At 37.5% G+C, this 25,480-nt stretch overlaps 1 protein-coding gene across 1 annotated transcript; it reads left to right on the top strand.

The window, feature by feature from the left end:
- Window positions 1-25,480, top strand: LOC5567106 (protein big brother). Its single transcript, XM_001651442.2, has 3 exons — window positions 1-527; window positions 6,581-6,811; window positions 24,332-25,480. Exons 1-3 carry the CDS (start codon window positions 363-365, stop codon window positions 24,626-24,628), a joined length of 693 nt encoding a protein of 230 aa, XP_001651492.1. The 5' UTR covers window positions 1-362; the 3' UTR covers window positions 24,629-25,480.

The raw sequence follows: 25,480 nt of genomic DNA, 5'->3' as shown, positions 1-25,480 counted from the left end.
ATTCCCTCATCAGTCTCCGCAGAGCATTTGTTCAGGACGGGTCTCGCCGATTTCGATCCGGGTAGTTGACATTCACGTTTTAAAGCCAAGCAAACAAAAAAAAATCGTTATCGATCGTGTGACGTTCGTGTAGTAGGTAGAGAAAAAGCCCCCTTTACGTTACACATTGTGGGGGTGTGTGAGCGTGACGTCACAGTACGCCTATCGCGCCAGACGCTTCCGGTTCATTGACGCGTTCGTTAGTGTGTTATCTTGAAGAAGTTTGTAGTGACCAAGGGAAAAGTACATCATTGGATAGACATCTGGGTCGTGATTTTTTTAACTAGTGTACCGAAGGGTAAATTTTGAAATCCAGCAACAAGATGATGAACGATCCTGCAGCACTGGGGATGATCCCCTTCGATACTATTGGATTATATGAGCAGCCAAAGCCACGGTTTATCTTCAAAATGCCACGTGTGGTGCCAGATCAGAAGAATAAGTTCGAAACTGATGACTTGTTTAAGAAGCTCAGTCGGGATAGTGAAGTGAGTATTTCAAATTTAGGAGGGGTATACCGGAAAAGGGTGTGTCGTAGAACCCCTCCCTCAAACGATGGACTTATTTTATTAATGTTCTTTTATTCAATGTTAAGTTGAACATGCTTGTCAGTGTCCGTTTGTAAACCGCGATTTTTTCTGCTCCAAACCAATTTCCATCATGATATATTGACAATAAATTATCTGGATTCTGAGCTTTTCCTGGTCAAAAAGTTATAGCAAATCTGTGTGATATTTGCCATTGATTTGTTCGCAACTATGTCTTATAGAACAAACGATAAAAAATCTACTTTTCGGACTCTCGGACTAAAACTAACGCAGTTGTATTCGGATTATTATTACAAATACTTTTGAAAAATAAAAATACGAATTTTGCTGAAACAACTTGCCGGCTTGATATAAAATTTGTAAAACAGTATTTTGAACTTATTTTAAGAAATTTGATTTTTAGTTGATGGTCCCATCAAAGACAAATTAAAGACCTCCATGTCCCTTGCAGTTGTTCAAAATTTTATGGCTCATAAGGTAATCTACAATTCCGTGAAAAGTGTACTGCGATCTGTCAAACTTGGGTACCTTTTGCACTACCGAGGGACCAAATGCAGTACTAGAAGTGGTACCAAATCTGAGCCCGAGTGGGACTGACCTGGTCCCATAACTTTTTCAAAGTTTTAGCTTTTTTGAGCAGTTTAACAAAAGTTTTATGTTTTTCCTTACGATGTGTAGGGTTTCGTTCTACTTCGTCGAAACCGCTATAATTCGTCGTAATAAATAAATAAATATTCCAACTTACCTGCAACATAGATTTATTTTCCAAGTGTATTTTTGTGAAAGCTGTCATGGTTTGTACACTTGTACACCAAAAATGCAATAAAAGTACTGTATTTCAGTAAAACATGTTATTATAGCGTTGATAAGTCGTGTTTTGGCCGCTAAATATATCACAGTGAGCCGTAAGTAGTGAGACAAATCCGGAAACTGATTTCGACAGAAATGAAAACGATATGACGGATTGAGAATACGGCAAGATGCATTTTCTTTGCATTATTTCCAAAAAGAGATCAAGATTTATCTAAATCTTATTGTACAATGCTAAAGCCGTTTTGAGAAAGAATTGTTTGGCATCAGTTTGTATCAACATTATTTGCTGGAATACTGGGAAAATTGCAGTTCTCACTGATCAATGCTTAATACGATGAATACTAGCACATCACCCTATACACTTTTACACAAAGTTGAAAAAAATATGAATACGAAGGGCGGCTTTTATTATAATTAATTCATCTATCCTCTATAAACAACACATTTGGGATTGTCCATTAATTACATAAGACAGTTTTGGACGTTTTTTAACCACCTACATATGACAAGATTTTTTGCATGAAAACTAAAAATAATTTGAATGGCGCGTAGGAAATCTCAAACCAACCCCCCCCCCCATAACCCGTTACGTAATTAGTAGACGGCTTCTTTTATGTATTTGTGTATTTTTTCTTCTTCGTCCCAATTGGAATAGAGCCTGCATCTCAGGTTAGTGTTATAATGCACACCTCCCTGTTATAGAGGGGGCAGGATCCGTCATTAATTTAATTAATTAATTAATTTAATTTCAATAGCAGATTTTTCGGTCAAAATTAAGAAAATTAGCAGGAACATGTGTTCACTGTATTCTATTGAGGTCATTCAAACAATATTTTAGTGTGCGTGTCATCCTGTCAGTCGCCATAAGAAACGAAGCTTATCAATGACGTCACTTACGTATCGCTTTTCACAACTTTTCTCAAATAAGCCTAAAATTAACAAATCAGCATCAATTTTAGACATTTTTTCGGACGTTTTTTTTTTTCAAATGTTCGATCACCTCGAAGAAATAAGATAAATTTTGAATACAATAAAAAATATGCTTCTAAATGTTGGGGTTCATGATTTACGTAGTTTTGATTCATTGGAAAAGAGTAACATGCTTTGCTCTCGAAAAATTTCTTATAACTTTTAGCTTGTTTGTAGAAATTATTGAAATTGAGCTCATGAGCCTGAAGATTTAATAATTTGCACTGGCATGTGAGAAGGGGCCCAGATAGCCGTAGCGGTAAACGCGCAGCTATTCAGCATGCTGAGGGTCGTGGGTTCGAATCCCGCTGGTCGAGGATCTTCTCATAAAGGAAATTTTCTCGATTCCCAGGGCGTTTCGCGAAGGCCGAAAAACGTTCCTCACGAAAAGCGGGAATCGAAACCACACTTCATAGCACGATGCGCCTAAATGCCTTGGTGACACTAACCAAACGGCTACGAAGCCATATAAAATATATGATTTTAAAAAATATTTGAGTTCATTGCTTATTGTTGGGTGCTTCAAATTATAAGGTTTTGTCAAAATTATTAGGGGGAGGGGGAGGTACTAAATTATATCCTCTCTAGAACTATTGGAGGAGAAGGGGGGGCGACCTCCAATTTAAAAATTTGTCTGTGCATCAATATTCCAAAACAGCGTTTCGTCATGTATGGAAATGATATTTTGTCCAATTTTTGACACTCCTCCCCATCGTAGCCTAATTCCCATACCTAATACATGGCTCGTCACAAAATCCTAGACTCCCCCTAAAATGCTACGTCATTTATGGACGATCCCTTAGAAGCAATATGCAGTTTGATGCGCCTTGAGCAAGAAGCATACACTCTTAAAAATAATGGATATCACTGTGGACGTAATTCATAGTATGACTGAGTGGCACATGATGTAAATGATAAAGCGACACTAAAATGTGTCCTTGAAGATGTACTGAACAAAATATGTAATTTTACATGGTCAAAGACACGAAAACGATGGCACTATAATGGGCATTTCCCGAATCAGACGCTATGGTATTTGAAATGTAACATAAATTTACGTCATTCGGCTCGCTTCTTTTATGTGCATCCAAAAGACGTAAAATCACATGATTTTTTCGGAGTGTGTATGAGAAGTTTCAGGAGTAATCCATGAAGTGTTCTTTTAATGTAATACATTGATCTCATAGCCCACAAGAATCTTAACCTTCGGGCTGTCGCGCTATTGTACTTTGTACAACAATTGTGATTTATATGCTATGATTTTGTAACATGTATTCAAGAATCTTCTTAAGAAAAATACTCGACAGTTGTTAGTTACAGTATGACCCTTTATAATGCGGTAAAATCAACAAAGTGTACATAGAAGTCGCATAATAATGAGTAGACCGCAATTTTAAATCAGTATATCTCAAAATCCAGATAATTTCGAAACACGCTATCTGACCTACTTTGCCTTTGAAGCCATAAGAAAACATTGCTTAAATTTGGTTTGATTCAACGCAAAATTGAGATCATTCAACCCAAGCCTGAGAATAATGCATTTACCCAAATTTGGCTTATTGGGCCAAACTACCCCAATTAGGTAGGTGCAGCTCTCTCTATTTTTGTCAACATTGGGGGGGAAGAGGGAGAATTCCTAGAGATTTTGGGTTGAGAGGAAAATCGTTATACCTAATTTTGGGTAAAGTCAACTCAAAAATTAGGTAAAATGATTTTTTCGTACATGATAGGGTAGTTTGCCCATTATTGAGATATTCCCTGTTATCGCGGTATAAGAATTAAACCCTCATTATTGTGCATTCAGATTAATTTTAGACCAAAGTTCATAAGATAAATGAAATATCACCAACGAAGTTCGGCGTCGGCATTCTAATGAAGTGCTACGACGACAAAGGCATTCCTTATGCATCGGCGAAGCACTAAATTAGAATGCCGATGCCGAACTTCGTCGAAGTTTTGACTGCCGAACTTCTGATTGTCTCTCGAACTGTCAATATTAATCGAAACCTCTATTTTCTATGGATATTATTGATAACGATAATAATGGGGCCTTGCTTAGCTGAGTAGTTAGAGTCCACGGCTACAAAGCAAAGCCATGCTGAAGGTGCCTGGGTTCGAATCCTGGTCGGTCCAGGATCTTTTCGTATTGGAAATTTCCTTGACTTCCCTGGGTATAGTGTATCATCGTACCTACCACACGATATATGAATGCGAAAATGGCAACTTTGGCAAAGAAAGCTCTCAGTTAATAACTGTGGAAGTGCTCATTGAACACTAAGCTGAGAAGCAGGCTCTGTCCCAGTGAGGACGTTAATGCCAAGAAGAAGAAGAAGATTATTAATGATGAAAGCTTCAAGCTAAACTAAATGAAACTCGATATCTCCGTAACACGATGGTCCTATCCCAACAAACATATTTGCTGAATAAGAGTTATACAAATCAATGTTAAGCACAGTTCTGCTGAATGAGCTATTATTCAGCTAGTAATGTTACTTGGGTTTAATATCAAGTTACCGTGAACTGCTCTAATTCAGTGTGTCACCTAATAGCTTGTATCACGGTGTACTATATTAAGAAGGTGATACATTCCGAAAACTGACAGTTATTTGTCGACGTCATTCCTATCCACCTCGAACAAATTGACGAAAAAAATGATCTAGTGGTCCGGAAGGTATACGGTACGATAGAAGTGACGTCACATGTTTACAATCAAACTTGATATTTATATCAGTAAAGAGCTTGCCTTGTTAATTTTTATGCCGTGGCGTGTATTTTAGAATTTTGTCGATTTTTTGCGTATTCTTTCTCTTAAATCTGATAATTTCAGCTTTTTTTCTCCGGGAAGTTATTCTAGTCCCAAGTTTATTTGGAACATTAAGCTCAATTATTACGAGAACTATTCATTATCAGAAATAAAAATAGTTGATAGAACAGGGTTGAGAATCACTGATTAGTCGCCATAGAATTTTGTTTTTAATATGGCTTCATTAGTCAATATCAACTCAGGCAGGTTTCAATGTATTACATTTCCTCCATTGATGCATTATGTGTAGCGTCACCTTAATTGTTCGAAGGTATCGCGCGTGCGATGATCTGCGATGTACACATATGAAACAGACCGATATGGAATCGACGTCATAAAAGGCGTGCGCGATATCGACGTGCTGTCTAGCACGTTCAGCGAGCACGACACGAATTACGTAAGTTTGTGGGAATTCCGTCGGCAGCATGGACAATTTATCACACTTAGGGTAAAGAACTACTTGGTCAATTCCACGATTCATTTTGGCATGGGGGTTCATCGACCGAAGTCTGAAACATTACAATATAAGCAGTACTTCAATATGAGACGCACAATGTGTTCAAACATGAGCTCAGTAGCTTTGTAAATTCCTACCGAAAGGAATCAAAAGTGCCAAAGGAAATTCTGGCTCCCTATTTCTCATCGATTTTAACTCGAAAATTTGTAAGTTACTTAAGAGTTAGGGCCCAAATAATCGTGGCGGTAAGACGTAGCGCTAGAAAGAAGAAGTTTAAGTTTGATGGGAAGTAAAAAGTTTCTAGCCTAACACAAAGGCTAGTTAATAGTTGCAACGATAATATTGCGCATGTTTATTTAGGGACGCACATAAACTTAGTGACATAAGTTAGTAATCAAATACTATTTTTCCATAGCCCAAGTTTGGAGATCTGTGTCCCAGCTTTTGGTAGTCCGAATTGGATATAATTTTAATGACGAACTACAAATAACCTTAAATTGTGTACATACTGAGATCATTTAATTTCAGACCTTTTCCAAAGAGTTTCAGAGGGTTGTTCAAACATAGAAGTAACCAAGAGATTTTTCGAGTTAGTCGAAAAGCGGTAAGTTGTAATTGGTTGGTGTAATATTCTGTAAGTTTATGTAACTTTTGAAGCTGAAAAACTTTTCCAAACCAAACTTGGGCATTTTGTATGGAAAAACAGCCTTCAGTGACTAACTTTTGTCGCTGAATGTATTAATGTACGATATATCGGAAGGAAATATCGATATTACCGATAAAACGAATAGAAAATATCGATACAAAAATATCGAACATCGAAAGCAAAATATCGATATTCCGATATATCGGAAGTATCGGAACGTCCCTATGTTTATTTCAACATTAAATTGCATTCTCTACTATAACGCAACAATTAATAATTTCACCTCGTTTTCTATGACCCGCTAGGTTCGATACACCGGTTTCCGCGACCGTCCGATCGAAGAAAGGCGGGGCCGTTTCCGAGCTGGATGCTGCGAAGGTCACACCGAGATCTCGTTCGCCACCACCGGTATCAACGTGCAGCTAGTGTTCAATCCCAACCACGGTCTCTATCATCACCCGCACCATCATCATCATCACCATCCGGCACACCTGGGGCTGGAGAAGGAGTGTGACTTCGACAAGGAACACGGCAAGGTGGGTACTGGAACGACCCGAATAAAAATTTACAATTAATTTCGAGGCTGAACCTATTCAAACACTATAAAATGTATGGTGTTCAATAGTCTATAATTTATTCATTGTTGTATGTTTCAGCAAAGTTGAAACAATGATTGTTCAAACTATAAATTCAGAATGGTTTTTATTGTATGAATAAATTCTATTATGTATCTATTGTTTTCCAGAACATTTCATTATTGGGTGGAATGCAATCAAAGTTCAATTTTATCTTGTTATAAGAAATAATGCTTTCAAGGTTTGCTTATCTATATTGGTCTTCGGAATTCTAACAAGAAATTCAAGAAAAATAATTGAAAAAATAGAATAACTATAAAAAATATTATATTGAAATTAATAAATGCAGTGACCATTATTCTAAGAGTTGCAGGCTAACGTTTTGTAATTGATTTTTCGCGAGAATTGGTTTTATAACATATTATAAAGCAAAATAAGAATATATAAGAACACTATAGAAAAAAAAAACTTCAGATTTCATGAAAAACATTCAATAAAAGTACCATAAATTCTATTGTTTTGATCTAAATTTGTATTAGGTAAAGCTAAACCTATTAGTTGAGATGTCCCATCATCACTCGGGTGCAGGGATTGACAACTCAATTAGGCGCGTATAATTGGGGACGCAATTTGGAAAAGGTGTGACGAATCGAATTCGCTAGGGCGGGTATTTTTTCTGGGTATTCGATTGACCCACCACCGCCGCCAATGCTCAAAATTTTCAGTTCTTGAAAACTGACAAACAGCACGAAACTGGGATGATGTATGGGTCTTTTGTATGGAAACGTGTTTCGAATTGAGAAGGGACAAATCATGCGAGAGGAGAAGCACACGGCGAACTTTTTGTGTGGCTATCGATTTTTCGTACTAACGCAACGGCACTTCCGGCTTGTGTCGGGGGTGAAGTGCTCGAAGAATAGGGTAACCAATGTAATTTGGACTCTTATATATTTTTGACACTCTGGGCCATTTTCCAAAGAAATTGTTACGATTTTGTTGCAATAAACGTTAACTGTTAAATGTGTGCACACTACCCACCATAAGTATGGAATCGCGTATTGCAACACTCATACTGAATATTGCAGCACCTTGCAAAGTTTAGCATCACCTAAAATGAATATTATCTCGTGATTCTGAAGTGCTAGACCAATGTATTTTTGAAGTCATCATAAAAAATGCGTCTTTGAGCCCCTGCGATTTTTTATTTTCGTTGAAAACAATTTTAGCACTGGATTTTGGGTGATGCTAAACTTAAAAGTACTGCAATACTCAGTATTGCAACGATTCCATACTTATGGTGGATAGTGTATATTTACATGACTAGTCAAGTAATGTATAGAAATCTCCTAAGACTATGATATAAAGCCTTACAAAGGGCTAAAATGAATACTAAGATACAGCAAATGGTTGTAAAGCCTATTTACACTAATACCGATACATGCTAATGCAGTATGATGCCTTTCGCCCTCATACATCATACATTAAAGGAGCCTTGTGGCTATTCCAAAGACAAAAACTCAAAATCATATCCTCAAACCGTCCAAAATACGACCGTCACCCTATAGGGCCTCAGGCAAAAGGCACACGCACATGATGATCATTAGGATGGTTTTTTGACTATAGACTGACGGATTTTTGGAGAGGGATGAGTTTTGCACAAATTTCGACTGCGTATAAATAGTTGCGCACTCGACGGGGAGCCATCTTTGTCTACGGCTGCAATTCGAGACAAGGGCATGCGCATTGAGAGCCGTCTGTTTCGCTCACAGGGTGGTTGATGGTGGTCCATTTTCCAAGTATACAGCTTTAAAAGAGATCGGACTCGAAGGAATCGATTTCATGGTCTTCCAAAGAATGATCCTCTTTAAAAAGGCAAGAAATGCTAATTGACTGAGTGATCCGGAAGCGACATAACATTTCTTCTAAGCGGGGACGTGATATACTGTAGCAGCATTGGGATTTCTAACGTTTCAGATGCCTGAAATGTTCCACAATTCTGGGGACATGTGAGTCCAAATGCTCTTTCTTACTCTTTTATGATTCATTGACGGTGAATACCATATAGATGGAAACGACAGCGAGTAAAATGCAAATTAGGCTGTCCCATTATTATTGTCGCGCTACTTCACCTTCCTGAGCGCCGTGATCCACCCGTAAAGGCGCGCCGCGTTTGTTTCGTCAGGGGGATTCCGTTCCATGATTCATGGATTCCATGATCAACATTGAATGGGTTTGTGCGTATGGATAGACATTATTGAGACGGTAATGTTCATTGTAGATGGGATTTCCTACCTTTATTGTGATGTTGCGCTTTGATATGGCTTAGACGTACGGTGGTGTCTGTGGATTTAAAGCAAAGCCACGCTGACGATATCTGAGAATGGCTCAAGTTTGGATCTCTTTGAGTTGGAAATTTCCTAGACTTATGTTGTAGGTATCCTTATCCTAGTGGTGAAGTCCGCGACTACAAAGCAAAGCCATGCTGAAGGTGTCTGGGTTCAATTCGCGGGCGATCCAGAATCTTTTCGTAATGGAAATGTCTGACTTCTTTGGGCGTGGGCATAGGGTATCATCATGCCTGCCTAGTTTACCAATCCTTTTCAAATTTTCAGACGTTAAACCCATTAGAAAGCTTTTGGTATATTAATTTCATTCAATTTCAATACCATAACCGTACACTTACACGCTTAACTTTAAGTTCTGTGCAACATCTGGCTGCAGCTTCTATTGCACGGAGTCCCACCTTTTCATTATGTCTTCCACAGATTTGACCTCCTTGGGATGCTTCATGAAGCATGCGCTAGTGCACTATCTTCATAACAGCCCAATATTCTTCGATAAGCCTTAGTTTCAGTGCATTGGGATATTCATGTCCTTGAGTGCTTCGTGCCACTCCAGGACAACATGTGACAAGTGGCACAAAGCTAAATCCGGTCATATGATCGTAAGACTCTCGTGTTGCTTCAACAGATGAAACAGATGCTTCTGTAGACACTCGTCGTGGTAGATCTACCCTGTTAAGGTTCCGGTAGGCACATGTTAGTTTGCCGCATGAGCAGATCGCTTACCAAATCATGTATTTCTTGGAATACTTTGAATGTTTCGGCTTCCTTACTTCCTCCAGAACATCAAACTCGTGCTGGTCGGTGAAGAATATTAGCGCCTGGGAGGGAGGCACCGATACTACACACGAAATATAGAACAAAGTTTGTTTGACCTGCAAGATAACTCCAGCTTGCCAACAACAATCAAGCCAGGTTTGGGAAAAATCGCTAGTTTTCTTTTGTTGTGTGCTTTCGATCTTTCCTGACAAACATGGAAAAAGGGCCACAGTTTTCTATGCACCAAATATTAAATTTCATTGGAAAAAGTAAAACCATGCATTTTTCAATACTTTATATTCAATCAGTTGAAAGGTGCTCACGTGACATTACTTGCATTATGTGCATGAATTGATTTTCATTCAATTTTTGTCACTTTTGATGAAATGCGAAAATGTGTTTTAATCAGTTACGCGCTTTTTCCATGTTAGTCCAATGTTTGAGATCTATTTGAGTGACAGTTCGTGACAACGGAATCCCGGCTCACTATGACGTACAGAAATTTTGTATTGGTTTCTCCCTCCCAGATTAGCGCTAATTAGCCCCAGAAGCTGCCGGAAGTCCACCTAGACGTAAGTCTCATCATCCATGATGACACAATTAAGCTTTGCTTGGATCTACAAGTCTATAACTTTCCCACCGTATTTTGCCGATTGTCACGATTTCGGGCCTTCTGCACGTTGTACGTATGCAGTTTCTACCGGCTCTTGGCTCTCCGGATGAAAGACTTGGTTAGAGTAAACTTTTGGCCACATCTCTGACAGAGGCATTGGGATTCTGCTTAAACGCTTTCACGACACGCTTGTGATCCTGATCACTGATACTTCTGTTCGTTGCTCAGAGTTTCATAGTAACGTTCATAAACATGACTCAACGTTAACTGAACGATTCCGAGTTGTTTTCCAATGTATCGATGAGAGAGTTGAGGATTTTCCAGTTGCTCGCACAAAATCAATTCGCGTCGTTTCTCTTCGGATGACGCCATATCGTTTCTCTTCGGATGACGCCATTTTTCCAACTTTCGAAAAACTAACAGCGATAAACAAAAAGTGTAAACCATACACTCTGAGCTACTTCTACCCAAATTTTCGAGAGAAAACACCATGGCGTAGTCAAATTTCCGTCAGGGAGAGCCAAACGACTTTAAAAGTTCATTCACAAATTTTACGCGAAAACGATCATTATACCTACACAATCTCGGCACCTGTCTTGCAAAAAACGTTAAACAATGAAGAACACAAAACCTCCTCTTTCATTCACAGTTGGAAAAGCGGAGTTAAAACACATCTGGGTTCAATTTGGCTTCTTAGTAACATGTGCATTAGGAAAATTCAACATTAGAAAATTTCTTGCGATAGATCTTACCAACATTTATTCAAAATCTAACACACAAATCTCTGCAGACATCCCAAATTAGTTTTTCAAAGCACTTCTGTATGCAATACGTTAGAAATTTGCCATGAAAATTTCAAGGGATTCCTATAGAAATTTCTTCATAATTTAATTTCAGATTTTCCTCTGATTATATTGTCTATTTAATGCAAATCAAATGCAATACACAAGTTCATGATATACAGTATTGGACAAAACATTTGCAACTTTTTCGATTTTCCATACAAAATGACCAAGTTTGATAAACTATATCTCAGTTATTTATGATCCGATTTGAATGAAATTTTTACAGAATATCAGATATAACTTGAATATATTTTTGAATTATTTTTCCAATTACAAGTTAAAAAGCAGTAACGGTTTGACTAAAGTGAATTTTTTGACGATTTTTTAAAATTGACATAAATAAACATATTGAAGGAATTGCTTCATGGTATCTCCAGCAAAGTTGTAGATTTTGACGAGATGAATAAGTTTGCTGAAGACAGTTTTTGTGTAGGGCTATCAGATTCTGAGATAAAAAGTTTTGAATTTTTCGTCGAAAGTTACACTATAGTCAAACCGTTATTACTTATAAACTCGTTATTGGAAAAATTGTTCAAAAATATATGTTAAAATTCAAGTTATATCTGATGTTCTGTGAAAGTTTCATTTGAATCGGTCCATTAATAACTGAGATCTAGCTCACTAAAGTTGGTCATTTTCTATGGAAAATCGAAAAAGTTGCAAATGTTTTGTCCAATACTGTATATACTAAACTAGTTGACCCGACAAACCTTGCTTTGTCCCAAAGAAAGCTGTTGGATAACTTTGAATCATTCTACTAAAGAAGTGCCAGTTTCATACCCCTGTTTTTCTTAATTTTGCCGTGAAGTTCACATACTTAACCGACTTTCTTAACATACTAACACGTTGGAACACTTCAAGAAGCTAACTGTGTAAGAATTAGGTAAATCCGTTGATTCGTTATCAAATTATTTCGTGACATATGAACACTATTCCATTTTTATTTATATCGATTTTTTTTGCTAAGATTCCTTCGTAAATTGCTTCAAATTTTGCTTCCTGGAGTCCTGGAGTATTATTCTAAGAGTTCCACAAATGATACATTAAATTTCTCAACAAATTCCTTCAAATCTTTCCTCTCGAATTCCTTCAAAAAATAAGATTCAGTATGGGGGGTGGGGATTTTTTTCAGGCATACTGCAAACGTTTATTTCAAGTATAAATTCAAATTTGTTAAAAAATAATACTTGAAATTTTGTAAATTTTTGCTCCTTTGGATATCGTTAAGATATTTCTTAAGACATTACCCCTAGTATTTTTACTGGGACTCTACCGTACATGTTCCACAATTCTATCAAGGATTCTTCTACCAAATTCTCTGCATAATTTTTAAATTTTTTTAATGATTTCTGCAAAAAATCTTTCAGGTATATCTTTGAAAAACAAACTGTAAGATTGTTAGATTTTTTTTAAAATTCTTTCTTGATTTTTTCGGAATCAAGAATTACTCCTAGATTACCAAAATTCATGCATAGATTTATATAAAGCTACTCTGTAGTTATTTTTCAGATATCCCGAATAGTTATTTTCACAAGTATTCTTCCTAACATTTTTTGAGCATATTTTAAAAGATTCATCCAGCGTTTTATACGAAGGTTTCAACATAATTTTGCCCAATTATTTCAAAAAGTCTAAGATGGATTTATCCAGGACTTTTTGTGTTGACATTTTTTTTGGATTCTGCAGATTTATTTTTGAGTTCTTGGAGATATTCATAGATAAATTATTAGCATTAACATTAGCATTAAGCATTTCGCACAAATTCGTCGGTGGTACAGTCCTAGACCATTGAGGGTTGCCTCCTTCCCGTCCGTTACCGAAGTCAGAGATTTGGGTTTAACCTCTAACTCTTAGACAAGATTGACGCAACCTTCAATAATCGAGAGCTGTCCTGGCCACGTCCTTGCGAAAGCTGGTGAATGGGAAATGATGATTGATTGAACACCAACTTAAGAAAGATGCAGGGAACTCTACAACCTCTCATAGGTATTACGGGATGTTGTGGAATATTGATGGAAAAGGTAGTGCCATAGGATACGTTCGGTAGACGTTCTGGCCGACAAATGGTTAGTATTTACGCATTGTGATTATGCGCTGCTGATCAGAACAAAATCACCAAATTTCTTTGTCGAAAATCCGCTGCAATCTGTCGCTCCTCTAATAAGAACAATAGCGTGAGCCGTACTTAGTACTGCCCATCAAAATAGTTCTCAATCCATCCCGAATCGATCATCTACGAGTCACATTCAATTTTTGAATCAACACGCATGGGAGATAAAAAAAAAACAAGTCACGCGAAACGAATTCAATTTATGCGGCCATTACAGAGCACTCTCGAGCAAAACGCAAGCAAATCGAATAAAAGTAAAAAACAAAACTTCACAAAACATCTTCAGATATAATCTCCGATAAAAAAAAACACATCTATCACTTCGAAAAACATGTTTCCACAGAACATTTGCACGTGGCGTAGCACCGCCAAAACTAATTTTCACCAGCAAAAAAAAACAAAAAAAAGCAGATATTTATAGATAAATTATAGTTAAAAAATAAATCCCAAAGGAAGCACTGAATAATGTCCCAAAAAACTGTTTTCCTATAATCTATATTCTAATGTATACTTGTAAGAATTCCTGTGTCAATATTTGTAAGAACTCTGAGAAAAAATATTCTAGGAAAATTATAGGAATAATTGCTGGAGATATTATCTGGAGGATATGAAAACATAAGTTTTCAAAATTGTTGGAAATTTCCATATATTTTTTTGATGAAATGATTACTTACCTAAAATACCTCCAGGGAAAATTGTTTAATACAAAACTTGGCAAAAATCTCTGATGGAACTCCAGAAAATGCCAGGAGAAACTGTTGCAGGATTCGTTATAAAATTGTTTTAGAGTAAGGTGGGCAAAAGTGAAATAATCAATATTTTCAGAAAAACAATTGCAGTTGTAAAGAAATTAATACCACACGGTGAACCTTCAACATATTGGCTACAATTTTGCTGAACAAACTTTTGTCGAAATGTTTTCCCATTTTTAGTTATAACATTATGAAAATTGATTGTCTTAAACGAACTTTTGCCCCACCGGTGGGGCAAGAGTTCGAATCAAGTGTAGGGCAAAAGTTCGCTGGCTGATATACAAACTATTGATTCCTTTGTTGACAGGCATACTTTATACCAACCGTAAACTTATGTTTAATGAAAAATACACACTAAATTTTCATCAAAAAATTGCCCAAAACAAGGTTAATGGTATTATACCTATAAATAGCAGTTTTTCACAAATCTAACTAAAAAGGTGAAATTTTGGTGACTTTTTCCACACGATCAAACATATTTCGCTAAAATTAAAGGTTATATGTAGATTTTAGGTAATTTGCATTTATTTCCGCGAGATAATGTATGGGTCGAACTTTTACCCCGCTGATTCGAACTTTTGCTCAACTGTAGGCCAAAACTGGTTTCCAAGAAGTTATGCAAGAACTAATACGACTCAAAGCATCCTTATGATGGATCTAGAAACCCCCTTACATAAACAATCGAACAAGATTTTATTTTTATATTGTTCCTTGCAATGACCGAGTTCGACCGAAAATTACAATTTTTCTTAAAGCAACAAATAGGTATAACTTTTCCAAATCTCAATCGATTTTTATAATATTTGGAGTGGAAGTTGTCTTCTTGAATAGCATTCGAAACACCATGGCATTTATAACATTTGATTTAAGTCGAGCTAGAAATCTCAAAAAGAAACTCTTCCCCCACTCGAACTTTTACCCCACTTCACTTTATGTTTGGATATTCTCAGAATAATCCGTGAAGGATTACTTGGAAAAAATTGCAGGGAATAGAAATTGTTAGGATAATATCTTAAAATTAATCAAAGCAAATTACTGGAAAAATCTTAAATGCACCCCTGCCAAAGATATTGCTTATAAATGTTATCAGTGGAATTCCTGGTTTGGTGTAAATTCTGCAATTATTCCAGAAACAAATCGGAATTCCTGAAAATGTTTACAAAAGAATTCGTGAAGGAGTTCTCAGTGGTTGGTCAAAACGAACGTATTTTTGAAAGTGTCTTGAGAGAAATGCTTTCTGAAATTGTTTTAGAAATTTTCTAGTACTGATTTGAGAGACAGAAAAATATCTTAAATATTGATGGTGACTCGATTGAGAAACTCGAGTTACTCCCAAGAACGATTTTAATATTAGAATGGTTATTGGATAAATCCACTTAATAAAAAATATATAGCAGAAAATAAATAGGAATCTCATGAAGATTTTTTGGCGAATCTGTGGAGTTATTTCTTATCGGATGCATTGGCGAATTCGTCGAGTAATTCCTAGATTATTTTTATCAAGATAACCTAACAGATGCTTGGCAAAAGCCTCCGAAACATCCATTGCGAACTGTTGATGAAGTGCTCAAATGACGTTGAGTAACATCTTTGAATGAAATTTGATTTTTACCCATATTCCTAGAGTTTTCAAAAAGTTTATCATGGCGCAATTTTACATAAACATGGAATTCGAAAAAAATATTGATGTGCATGTATGTAGCAAACCAGTTGATTTTGATTTTTTTCATCAGCCAGGGGCCCTCCCCTGCCACCCCCTTATGGCTACGCCCATGGAAAACACCCAATGGGTAATTTTATAAATTTCAAACTCATGGCTCTGTAAGATTTTTTTTCCATAAATTCATCACTTTGGCGTAAATGAACATATTCATATTCGCTCTTCTAAATTCTTATTTACAAATCATTACTCATCGCAGAATGCACCAACCGACAAATTGCTCCTGATTCGTACCACGTGTTTCACCTTAGCACCTTCAAACATTCAGGCTACTTTTTTTCGTACAAACAACATGTTTATGCTCTCATTGAGCAACCATTAGCCCGGAATAAAAGATTCATTTCCGGACATAAATACAACAAAAAAAAACGGCTTCAACCATTACTACTTTGCAGAAGGGGTCCACTTCAGTTCCACTCATTTAACATCAAACAATAACACCAAATGACAGCCTTTGGCTCGGCTGACTGTGTACCCACACCGTACAATTAACTTTCCCATTCAGTAGGAACGTTATTCGTACGTCAGCTCGATATTCAAATTGTGCAAACTCTCCTGCAGTAATGTGAACCATGCTGTAACATAAGTGATGATGTGTCTGTGACAGCTTCCTCCTCTGGACAGCATACGGACGAGGGGGCATGTAATTAGTTGCCCTCCTTCGCCAAATTGGTTTGATGCGCTTCTTGGGCCTGAGTTTCTTACGCATAAGACCAGCTGACAGCCAACTCCAAGCATTGGCGTTAATAAGGAGGGGCCTGGGCCCTTCCAAACTTGGGATTGGCCACATCCGGAAAATTAAAAACGAAAATGATTGGCAATTTTGAAGGTAAACTCTGAATTGAAAACATATTTCCAAGCTTTAAAACGTTTAAATCATTAGGAATATGATCCTAAGGCCCTATCCTAGTTTTAGTATCAAACGCTTGAGTTTAGGCCAAAAATACGTGATTTCTAATTAAACTTTGGGTGTATTTTGTGTTTCGTGTCCCTTCCAAAATGTCAGATAGGAACAATCCCAGTGTTAAAATGTAAACCCATGTGGCATTTTTGTCGACTTAGTGAACGTCCAACATGATCAAAAGTGTCAAGGTTCAAATTTAGAACCATTTTTAAATTCGAAGCTAATTTTTTTTTAAAGTTTTATTGAATTAATGATCTTCTAAAGTCAAGGGCCGTGACCCCCTATGTTCGCTTTCTATTAACGCCAATGCATGCAGATTGCAAGTTGCAATCGCATTCTCGTTTGCTCGCCTGCCAGAATCGGAACAGGAGTTGAGCATCAGCCGGAGAGCCTAAGGACGGAGAGATGGCTCGCGTGCCCTTAATTGGCACACGTAGTTGTGTTGCCCTTACGATCCTTTCGACACAGACACTTGCGAGTAAACCACTTGATCCATTCATTAGGTCCCAAAGGTCCCAAAAGCGCTGTACACTTGGTTTATGCGGCTACCTAAAACTACAACTGACGCGTTTTGAACATGTTTATCGAACTGATCCATTTCGGAATCGTGTGCCCGGGATCATAACAAACATGCAAAGGGGCGCAGAAAGTCAAGCGATGCTGAAAAGTATCAGATTACCTCCGGCCGTACCGATGGTTTTCTGAAGGTCGTCGTCGTCATCGAGTGGCGATGACTCTCGAAAAATTTCGTTGAAGGAAAGGACGATGTAGGCTGCTGCCACGGTGCTTCATTTATCGTTATTATAAAATAAAATGCAATCAGAACTTTTAGCGCCAGTTATTTTACACCTCTGGACCAATTCTTTGAAACCCATTAGACGTAACCTTTGAAATGATTGATTTTTAGTACATTAAAGTTGCATTTTCATACCGAAAATCATCTGACTGTTTTTAATGTCATACACAATGGAATAAATATCTTCAGTCTACTGGTGTGATAAGTAATCTTTTGATGGTTTTCCAATTTGGCACCGGCTCTTAACCATTTTTGGACCTCCAAGGACTCAGTGGAATACAGGCTTAAGCATCTACAAGCCTAAGCAGTTGTATAATGATGGTTTTTATTTATGACATAGACAATCATGAAAGTCAAATGGAGTCCTATATTGATGTGTATGGATGTTCTTGAACCTCCAAGGACTCCAAGGATCTATCTCGGGGATGAGATTCTAAACCAGGTCCTCAGAGTGATCTTGATCCTCCAAGTACTCCATTGAGTATGGGCTATCTAGTAATATGTCACCTACAACAGATGTAGATCTCATGATCTATATCTCATGATCTATATCCCAGGATGCTATTGAAAAACATCCATTGAACACAACAATTTATTGTTCTTGATAACGTGAATCTACTGGACGTGTGTCGCTTATCAAACAATCAGTTATTATGCTGGTAGATCTTGAAGATCTTATAAACTATATTTCCGGAAGGACTTAAATAAATTGGCACTTCGTTGTATTCCCCAATATTTAAATTCTTCAAACATTTCTTCCTAATTTCAAAATTCTTCAATAAGTAAGAAATTGTGCTTGTTGATTTGAAGATCTATATCAGGATGTTTCCGGGTGACCGTGATTGTTCACAAACACTTTTCAAGGCACTCTTTTTAGAATTATTATGTGTCATTGATCTAAATAGAGCTCTTATAAAAAAAGTTCATGGACTTACTAAAGGTGCGTACTGCATCAATAATCGTCCACTATGTAACTTATTACATATGTAGATTCTAAGACCTAGAGACATCCCTTCCCCTCTCGTGGTCATTTGTACAAACAAAAAAAAAAATGAAGAATTGTATGAACCGTGGTTTTTGGCCAGATCTCCCTGCCCCCATAAATGACCACGTGGTTAATGAAGGACCCTTATGAAAGTTATGATCAATAATATGTTATAATATATGCTCATCACTCCAATGCATCAATTCTCATTTCATCGTCACAAATCAATTTACGAACTACGTAAAATAAGTAAAGTAAATTGAAATTAAGTAAAAAAGTCTTTGTAAATTGAGTAATACCTCAATTGTACCATCAGAAGCTACTACGAAAGTTTGAGCGAAATCCGCCAACTCTAAAATAAATTGGGGAGCTCTAATCGTATTTGAAGTTCGTAGGTAGTCGATAAATTTATTTCGTTAGCGATTTAAAGATTGTCTTATAAACATAGGAACCTGGAAGTCTTTTTGTTCAGAAACCTAGTTAAACTGGAAATTTTGGACCTCTTCCTTCGAAACTAGCTCACATTTATGTCAAAATAAAAAAAAAAACGGGTTTACTTCTTCAAGATAATCGGGTTATGACGTTGTTGTAATTTAATTTAAATTATTACCTATATGGTTTTACACCACGTGTTTCACACAGTTTATTTTGTACTTTTTCGCATTTGGCGACTTTTAAGGGATACCAATCTGTTTTTTTTTTACGCTGCTGGTCTTTTCGTGCTGAAATTGCAAAAAGTTTTACCTTGACTAGTTTGGCTAGTGGCTACGATTAGGATAGCTCAGACCAATCTTCAACATAAGAGAACAACAATCATCAATTTGTACAGACCAGGGTTCTGATTTTTCGTATCCATGACGCGAAATCTACGATTTGTGGCACGTAAGGAGAAAGCTTTTTCGCTTCCTCACGTGAACATATTTTTTCGCGCATACTTATTTTCCCTACAGTTACGATGGAGGATAACCGAAAATCATTCCACTCTGGAGATAATTTCTTTATCACTCTATCATATTTTCGCTCACCAACTGCTCCCGAGAATTATCACTATGTGGATAAGCAAAAACTGGGGCCGGCGACGGGATTCAAACCTAGAACATTGCTAAAAACAACCACGATGCGTGCACGCTATCCATGCTACCACAATAACTTAACGATAGTGGTGGTTTGGTTTGGAAAGTTTGGTGCATAAAAGCAACTGCTGCTCGTGGCGATGAATACAGGAAAAGTTGTCCAGAGATAGGAGAAAGAGAAAACAAACTTCTCACAGCTGTGGAAATGTGTAATTATTGCTGTTTGCGTTTGAGATGCAAATCTTGACTAAATGTCCTCCAAATGCGGTAATACAAAACAATCAAAGAACACCTAGCAACCATTATAGAAATCACCGCCGCCCTAGCAAGAAAAATCTATCTTTGACACCACATTTGGTGTTCCCGCATTTGATATTTGCACGCATTAACGCAGAGCAATATCTTTTTTCGCTTTGGTTGACGGATAAAATCGCATCCCAGCTTATCGCTGTAAATTGCTGTGATGGATAAATCTATTATCGTGAGAGTGAGTGAGAATTCGGAACCTTGGTGCAGACTCATGCAAAAATGGTACAGCTCAAGTAACGCTAGTTCAATAACCTCACTTTCGTAGGGGGTACTTCTATCTAGGTAACCTTCTGGTCCCAGTTTTTGCTACTTTCAGCAAACATGAAATTGAAACTCACAGGTTCAACGGATCAAACACTACTATGTAACGTTATAGAAATCCGCTGTCAACAAACTGGGTTCGCTTTACTGCATAAGTTTTTTTTTTTTTTTATGTTGCTAGCCGTACAGTGAATACTGTCCTAAGCTCTAAACTAGACTTTAGATAGGAAAGAGGACGTAATCCTTCTGAAGCAGTTCACCAGACGTACACGGAAAGATGGCTTCCAAGAAGACACTGTTGCGATCTGTCTCAGAAGGTTGCGGTAGAAGGTGGGAAACGTTCTTTTCACACTATCACTTCACTTGATAACTATTAGATTACTTCATAGCACTATTCACTGATATTAATATCACCATCCTAATTATCAACAGAATTTCTACTAACATCACCATTAGCTGTACCAATTTTGATATTAACATCACATTTATAACCCAGCCACAACACGATACTACTGCTTCATCAAGTTTAAAGTATAGAACGTCTCATTCAAAATAATCACTGTAATAAATAAACCGCATCAACACTCAATATCACAATCTTCATTAAAATAAAAGTAGGATTCTTGTTGCTTATATCACTAATATTCACAATATCACAAACTATCATCACTAATAATCACAATCTTAGTAGCTTACTACCATTAACCACACAAAATTATTCGACACAATAACGTCATCTCACTATATTATCACATTATCACTATTTTCTTAGTAACATGATCAAAACCAGCAACGGAATTATTCATATATCTTCTTGAGGTGATCTCGCCGAAGGCTGAAGGCCGTATAATAATAAGAACCATGTCCTGCAACAATGAAGCGCATCGCACAAGAACAGATTATACTATAATCACTTACACTTACAAAAATTCAACCTCGGCGAATAAACTGTTTCTAATTTTTACCGCGCCGATAATATGTCATTGCTAGGATCTGTTATAAGAAGAAATTTGTTCTTGACGTTGTTTGAAAACTCTAACCGACACTATCAGATTATTAAAATTGTAGTAATCACTGATAATTTTATTTCTGTTTTAGGGTAATCGAATATGATGTGTGCTTACCTTTTCATTGTTGGGGGTGTTAGTGATTCATACTCACTTATATCCTAGTATTTTTCTCATGAGTTACTATTCCTATTCACGGTTACGGGTACCTATAAATAGAGATAGCGATTAGTCACAAGTTTTTTTAGTCTGACGGCATTCTTATAATATATTCAATGCTATAATGAAAAACCTAATCCTGAATTTACGCTAGTTGACGAGAAGAGAATGATTTAATTAGTAAATTAGTAAATAGTGATATTATTAGTATAAGAAACGGGTTTAATAAGGCTCTGTTGTATCCTTGTACGGCCATGCGTGTTCCTGTTCAGCACGATTTCTTCAATGTTAGGAAGTTTTGATGCACATTAAAATAGATAAAATAATGCTCCGGATGAGTGTCTGGAAGTATAAATAAAAAACGTATAGAAAAAACAAACAAGGGCCGCTTCATCATAGACCACGTAAAGTATCGGTTCACGGTGATGCTAATCAATAGTGTTCATTAGAAAACACTTTTGATTATTATCACCATTGGCACCACTAGTGTGCATCTTTCTCTTCAGAGTAAAGATACATTTAAGCCCCGAGACCTGACAGCAATCAAGCTGATCACAAGGTTGTGCCTTTGCCCAGGGGGTTCGCTTTACTGCATAAGTTGCGACCAAATTTCATGGATACTGCATTGCAAATCTAAGTCATTTGGAAGATGTCATTGATACTACTACGCCCTACACTATGGAAGCTTTTGAAGAAGATTGTCCTCTGTGCTATGTGAAGACTACATGGTGGAATTCCGATCTGACTAAGCTCAGGAAACAACGTAAAAAATGTGAAACATACGCCGTTCAACTGTATCAGAGTCGTTCAGGTCGGCTCGCAAGACTCACAAGAAGACTATTCGAACTGCTGAACGATCCGGTTGGAAAAATCTTCGTGCAAATGTTTCCAGTTTGAGTGAAGTCAGCCAGCTGAACAAAATATTTGTAAAATTTAAGGATTTCCAAGTCAACAAAATTTGATTGCCTAATGGTGACTTTACTTCTTCCGATGAAGAAGTTTTAGAATATTTATTCAATACACACTTCCGGATGTAAGACATAGCATCTACGGACGAACCATTTTTTTTTCCGAGTAGTAATTTGGGCCAGCAGGAGTCTACGAAAGTATTACGGTACATGTATTAGGTATTGGAAAAAGCGTAATAGAGGGAGGAGGAAGTTCTAGAAATCTCGGAAAACGATTGACGTCATTTTTAAGTCTTTCTTCAAGACTCTCTGGCTTCGGCTCATAATAATCGATTCAATTTATAGTTTGCTCCAAGAGCGCATGGAGTTCTGCTCTAGCGGATTTGAGCGAAGTCGAAATAATGACATAATAGTCGGGCTCGCAATTGGCACCATTTCTAGTACTACATTTGGTTTCTTTCGTACCACATTCGCAAGTTTGACAGATTACAGTACACTTTTCACAGCATTTGAGGTTTTTGTCTTTTTAGATTTAGTGCCATAAAATGGGGCCTTCCTTAGCCGAGTGGTTAGAGTCCGCGGCTATAAAGCAAAGCCATGCTGAAGGTGTCTGGGTTCGATTCCCGGTTGGTCCAGGATCTATTCGTAAAGGAAATACCCTTGATTTCCCTGAGCATAGAGTATTATCGTACCTGCCATACGATATACGAATGCGAAAATGGCAACTTTGGTTGGTTGGTGAAAAAAGCTCTCAGTTAACAAATTCGGAAATGCTCATAAGAACACTTAAGAAGCTGAGAAGCAGGCTCTGTCCCAGTGAGGACGTAATGCCAAGAAGAAGAGGTAAGAAGAGGAGGAGCCATAAAATTTTGGACTAGTACAAGAGACATGAAAGTCTCTATTTCGTCTTTGATTTGAGCTTATCAAGGATGTTTGACAACACTACTTGTAAGCAGTTTTTCTACCGGGGAAATTCCCAGCTCCAGAAAAGACTTTACTGTACAATTTATTCCGAAAGTAGCACGAAAATTGAATCGGCTCCTTAATGTCGCATAGCGCTTGAGCCTGCAAATAATACTTTATGATATCAAATTATTATAGATAATTGTAAATTTTCAGAGACGATTTTCGGTATTGAAATACAAATTGCATAAACCACTTTGACCGTTACGATTTCAAAAGGACACAACAACAAAATTTGTCCAACTATTTTTTTTTAAGAATCAGTACAGGCATATAGAACTGCATGAACTGGCGTTTAAAGCTTCGATGGATTTTTTTTGTTAATAACGACAAATGAAGCACCGTGGATGTAGACTGCTGCCTTCCCGAACTCAAGTGCAGCAGCCTTCACAGCCTACTTCTCCTAATTGGGTCAATTTACAATAAGTTTCCCGTCGCCTACTATGCGGCACAAGCGGAAAATGTAGAAGGGCCATGGAAATAGAGATCGTCTCGTGTTCGACACGAGTTCAGTCAACGGCCAGTAAGTGAAAACGTTTTACGTTAGCTACCGTGGAGGTCCCGGGGATCTACACGGGGCGCGACAGCCGACCTACAAGATCCATGACGTGCGGGAGAAGATCGTATGCGCGGGGAAATCCAAGTAGAGACTGCATCTTAAATTATTGTTGTGACAAAAGTACAGCGACAGTCACGGGACTGCCGCCTTACGAGCGATCGTTTTTCAATGAATCGTTAAACGAGGCGTGGCGGCAACGCAACGGGGCCGAGAGGGATTGACAAATGTTTCAAGAATGTCAAACAGATAACTATTAGAGCGTGCATAGAAAGCTTCTGAAGATGATCCCTTTTAAAGCAGGGTTTTAGGGTTAAGCGCTTAGCACGTTTACCGATTGAGTTCTAGAATTTGGTGACTAGTTCAAAGAATGTGGATTCTGACAGCTGCTCTCTGGTGTTCCTCTCTGTCATTCGCAGGTTCACATCAAGTCACACTTCATCATGAACGGCGTGTGTGTACGGTTCCGCGGTTGGTTGGACATGGAACGACTGGACGGTATCGGGTGTCTGGAGCTGGATGAAAAGCGAGCCGCCCAGGAGGACGCCATTTTACGAGAACAACTGGACCGCTACAACCAACGACTGAGAGACTTCGAAGACAAGCAACGAACCTATCAACGCACAACCCAGGACGAGTTTGAGCAGATGCGCCGAAATAGCTCCGGCATTGGGGTTGGGGTTGGAACTGGAGCCACGGGCATGTGGAGGCGATAAATATCCTGTATTATGCAATAATTGGGTAAATTAGTGGCAACTGTGTGATTTCAATACTCTCCATAAACCCCATATATCACGATATAGATGTATGAATGTGCTATGCAGTGGTGAAAATAGAATTTAGAATACAATCTCAACTTCTTTCTAAAATGTTCTGGTAGTTGAATGCCGATAGTGGCCATATTCTAGAATATTGCTAGATGGTTAAAATATTCGACATGTTTTCAGTAATGGGAATCAACTAAATAAATAAATATCCATAACTAGAAAGAATGCATTTTAAAATCGATACAACTATTTTTGATTCCATGTCATTATTCGGAATACTATTGAAATGTATTATCGATAGCCTGAATTTCGGAATTCAATTAAATTTTGTCTATATTTGTAACACAGACAAATCTAAACTAATATGTGAAAAGGGCGGAGCAAACTTTGCAAATCGGAGCCATCCGGTACACAGGAAGACTTCTTTCGAAAAATTTTTGTTAACTCACACCACTGATGGGTAGAGGGTTGCATTGGTTATTCCGCCCTTTCAACATGTAAGTCTGACAAAAACCATGCTGAGGTAATCAACAAAAGGCTCCACAGTAAATTATCAATTTATTGTCTCTCCAATTTTGCAGTACCATGCGGTGCACAAAGAACAAGCACATTTTTGTAACATGACTTTAAGGCTCTGGGCGGTTTAATTTTTGTTATCTGCATTATTGATCTGCAATCGTCGTTTTATGTTGACCTGCTTTTGGCTATATTCATAAACAATCTACCTTATAAGCGAGAATTTTATTTTATATTATTTTATACATCTATAAGTAACCGAATCTCAAAGGAACTACCAAATAT

Source organism: Aedes aegypti, chromosome 1 (assembly GCF_002204515.2).
Source record: "Aedes aegypti strain LVP_AGWG chromosome 1, AaegL5.0 Primary Assembly, whole genome shotgun sequence".
Lineage (NCBI taxonomy): Eukaryota > Metazoa > Arthropoda > Insecta > Diptera > Culicidae > Aedes > Aedes aegypti.
The sequence above is the reverse complement of the archived record's forward strand: the minus strand, read 5'-3'. Positions and strand labels throughout refer to the sequence as shown.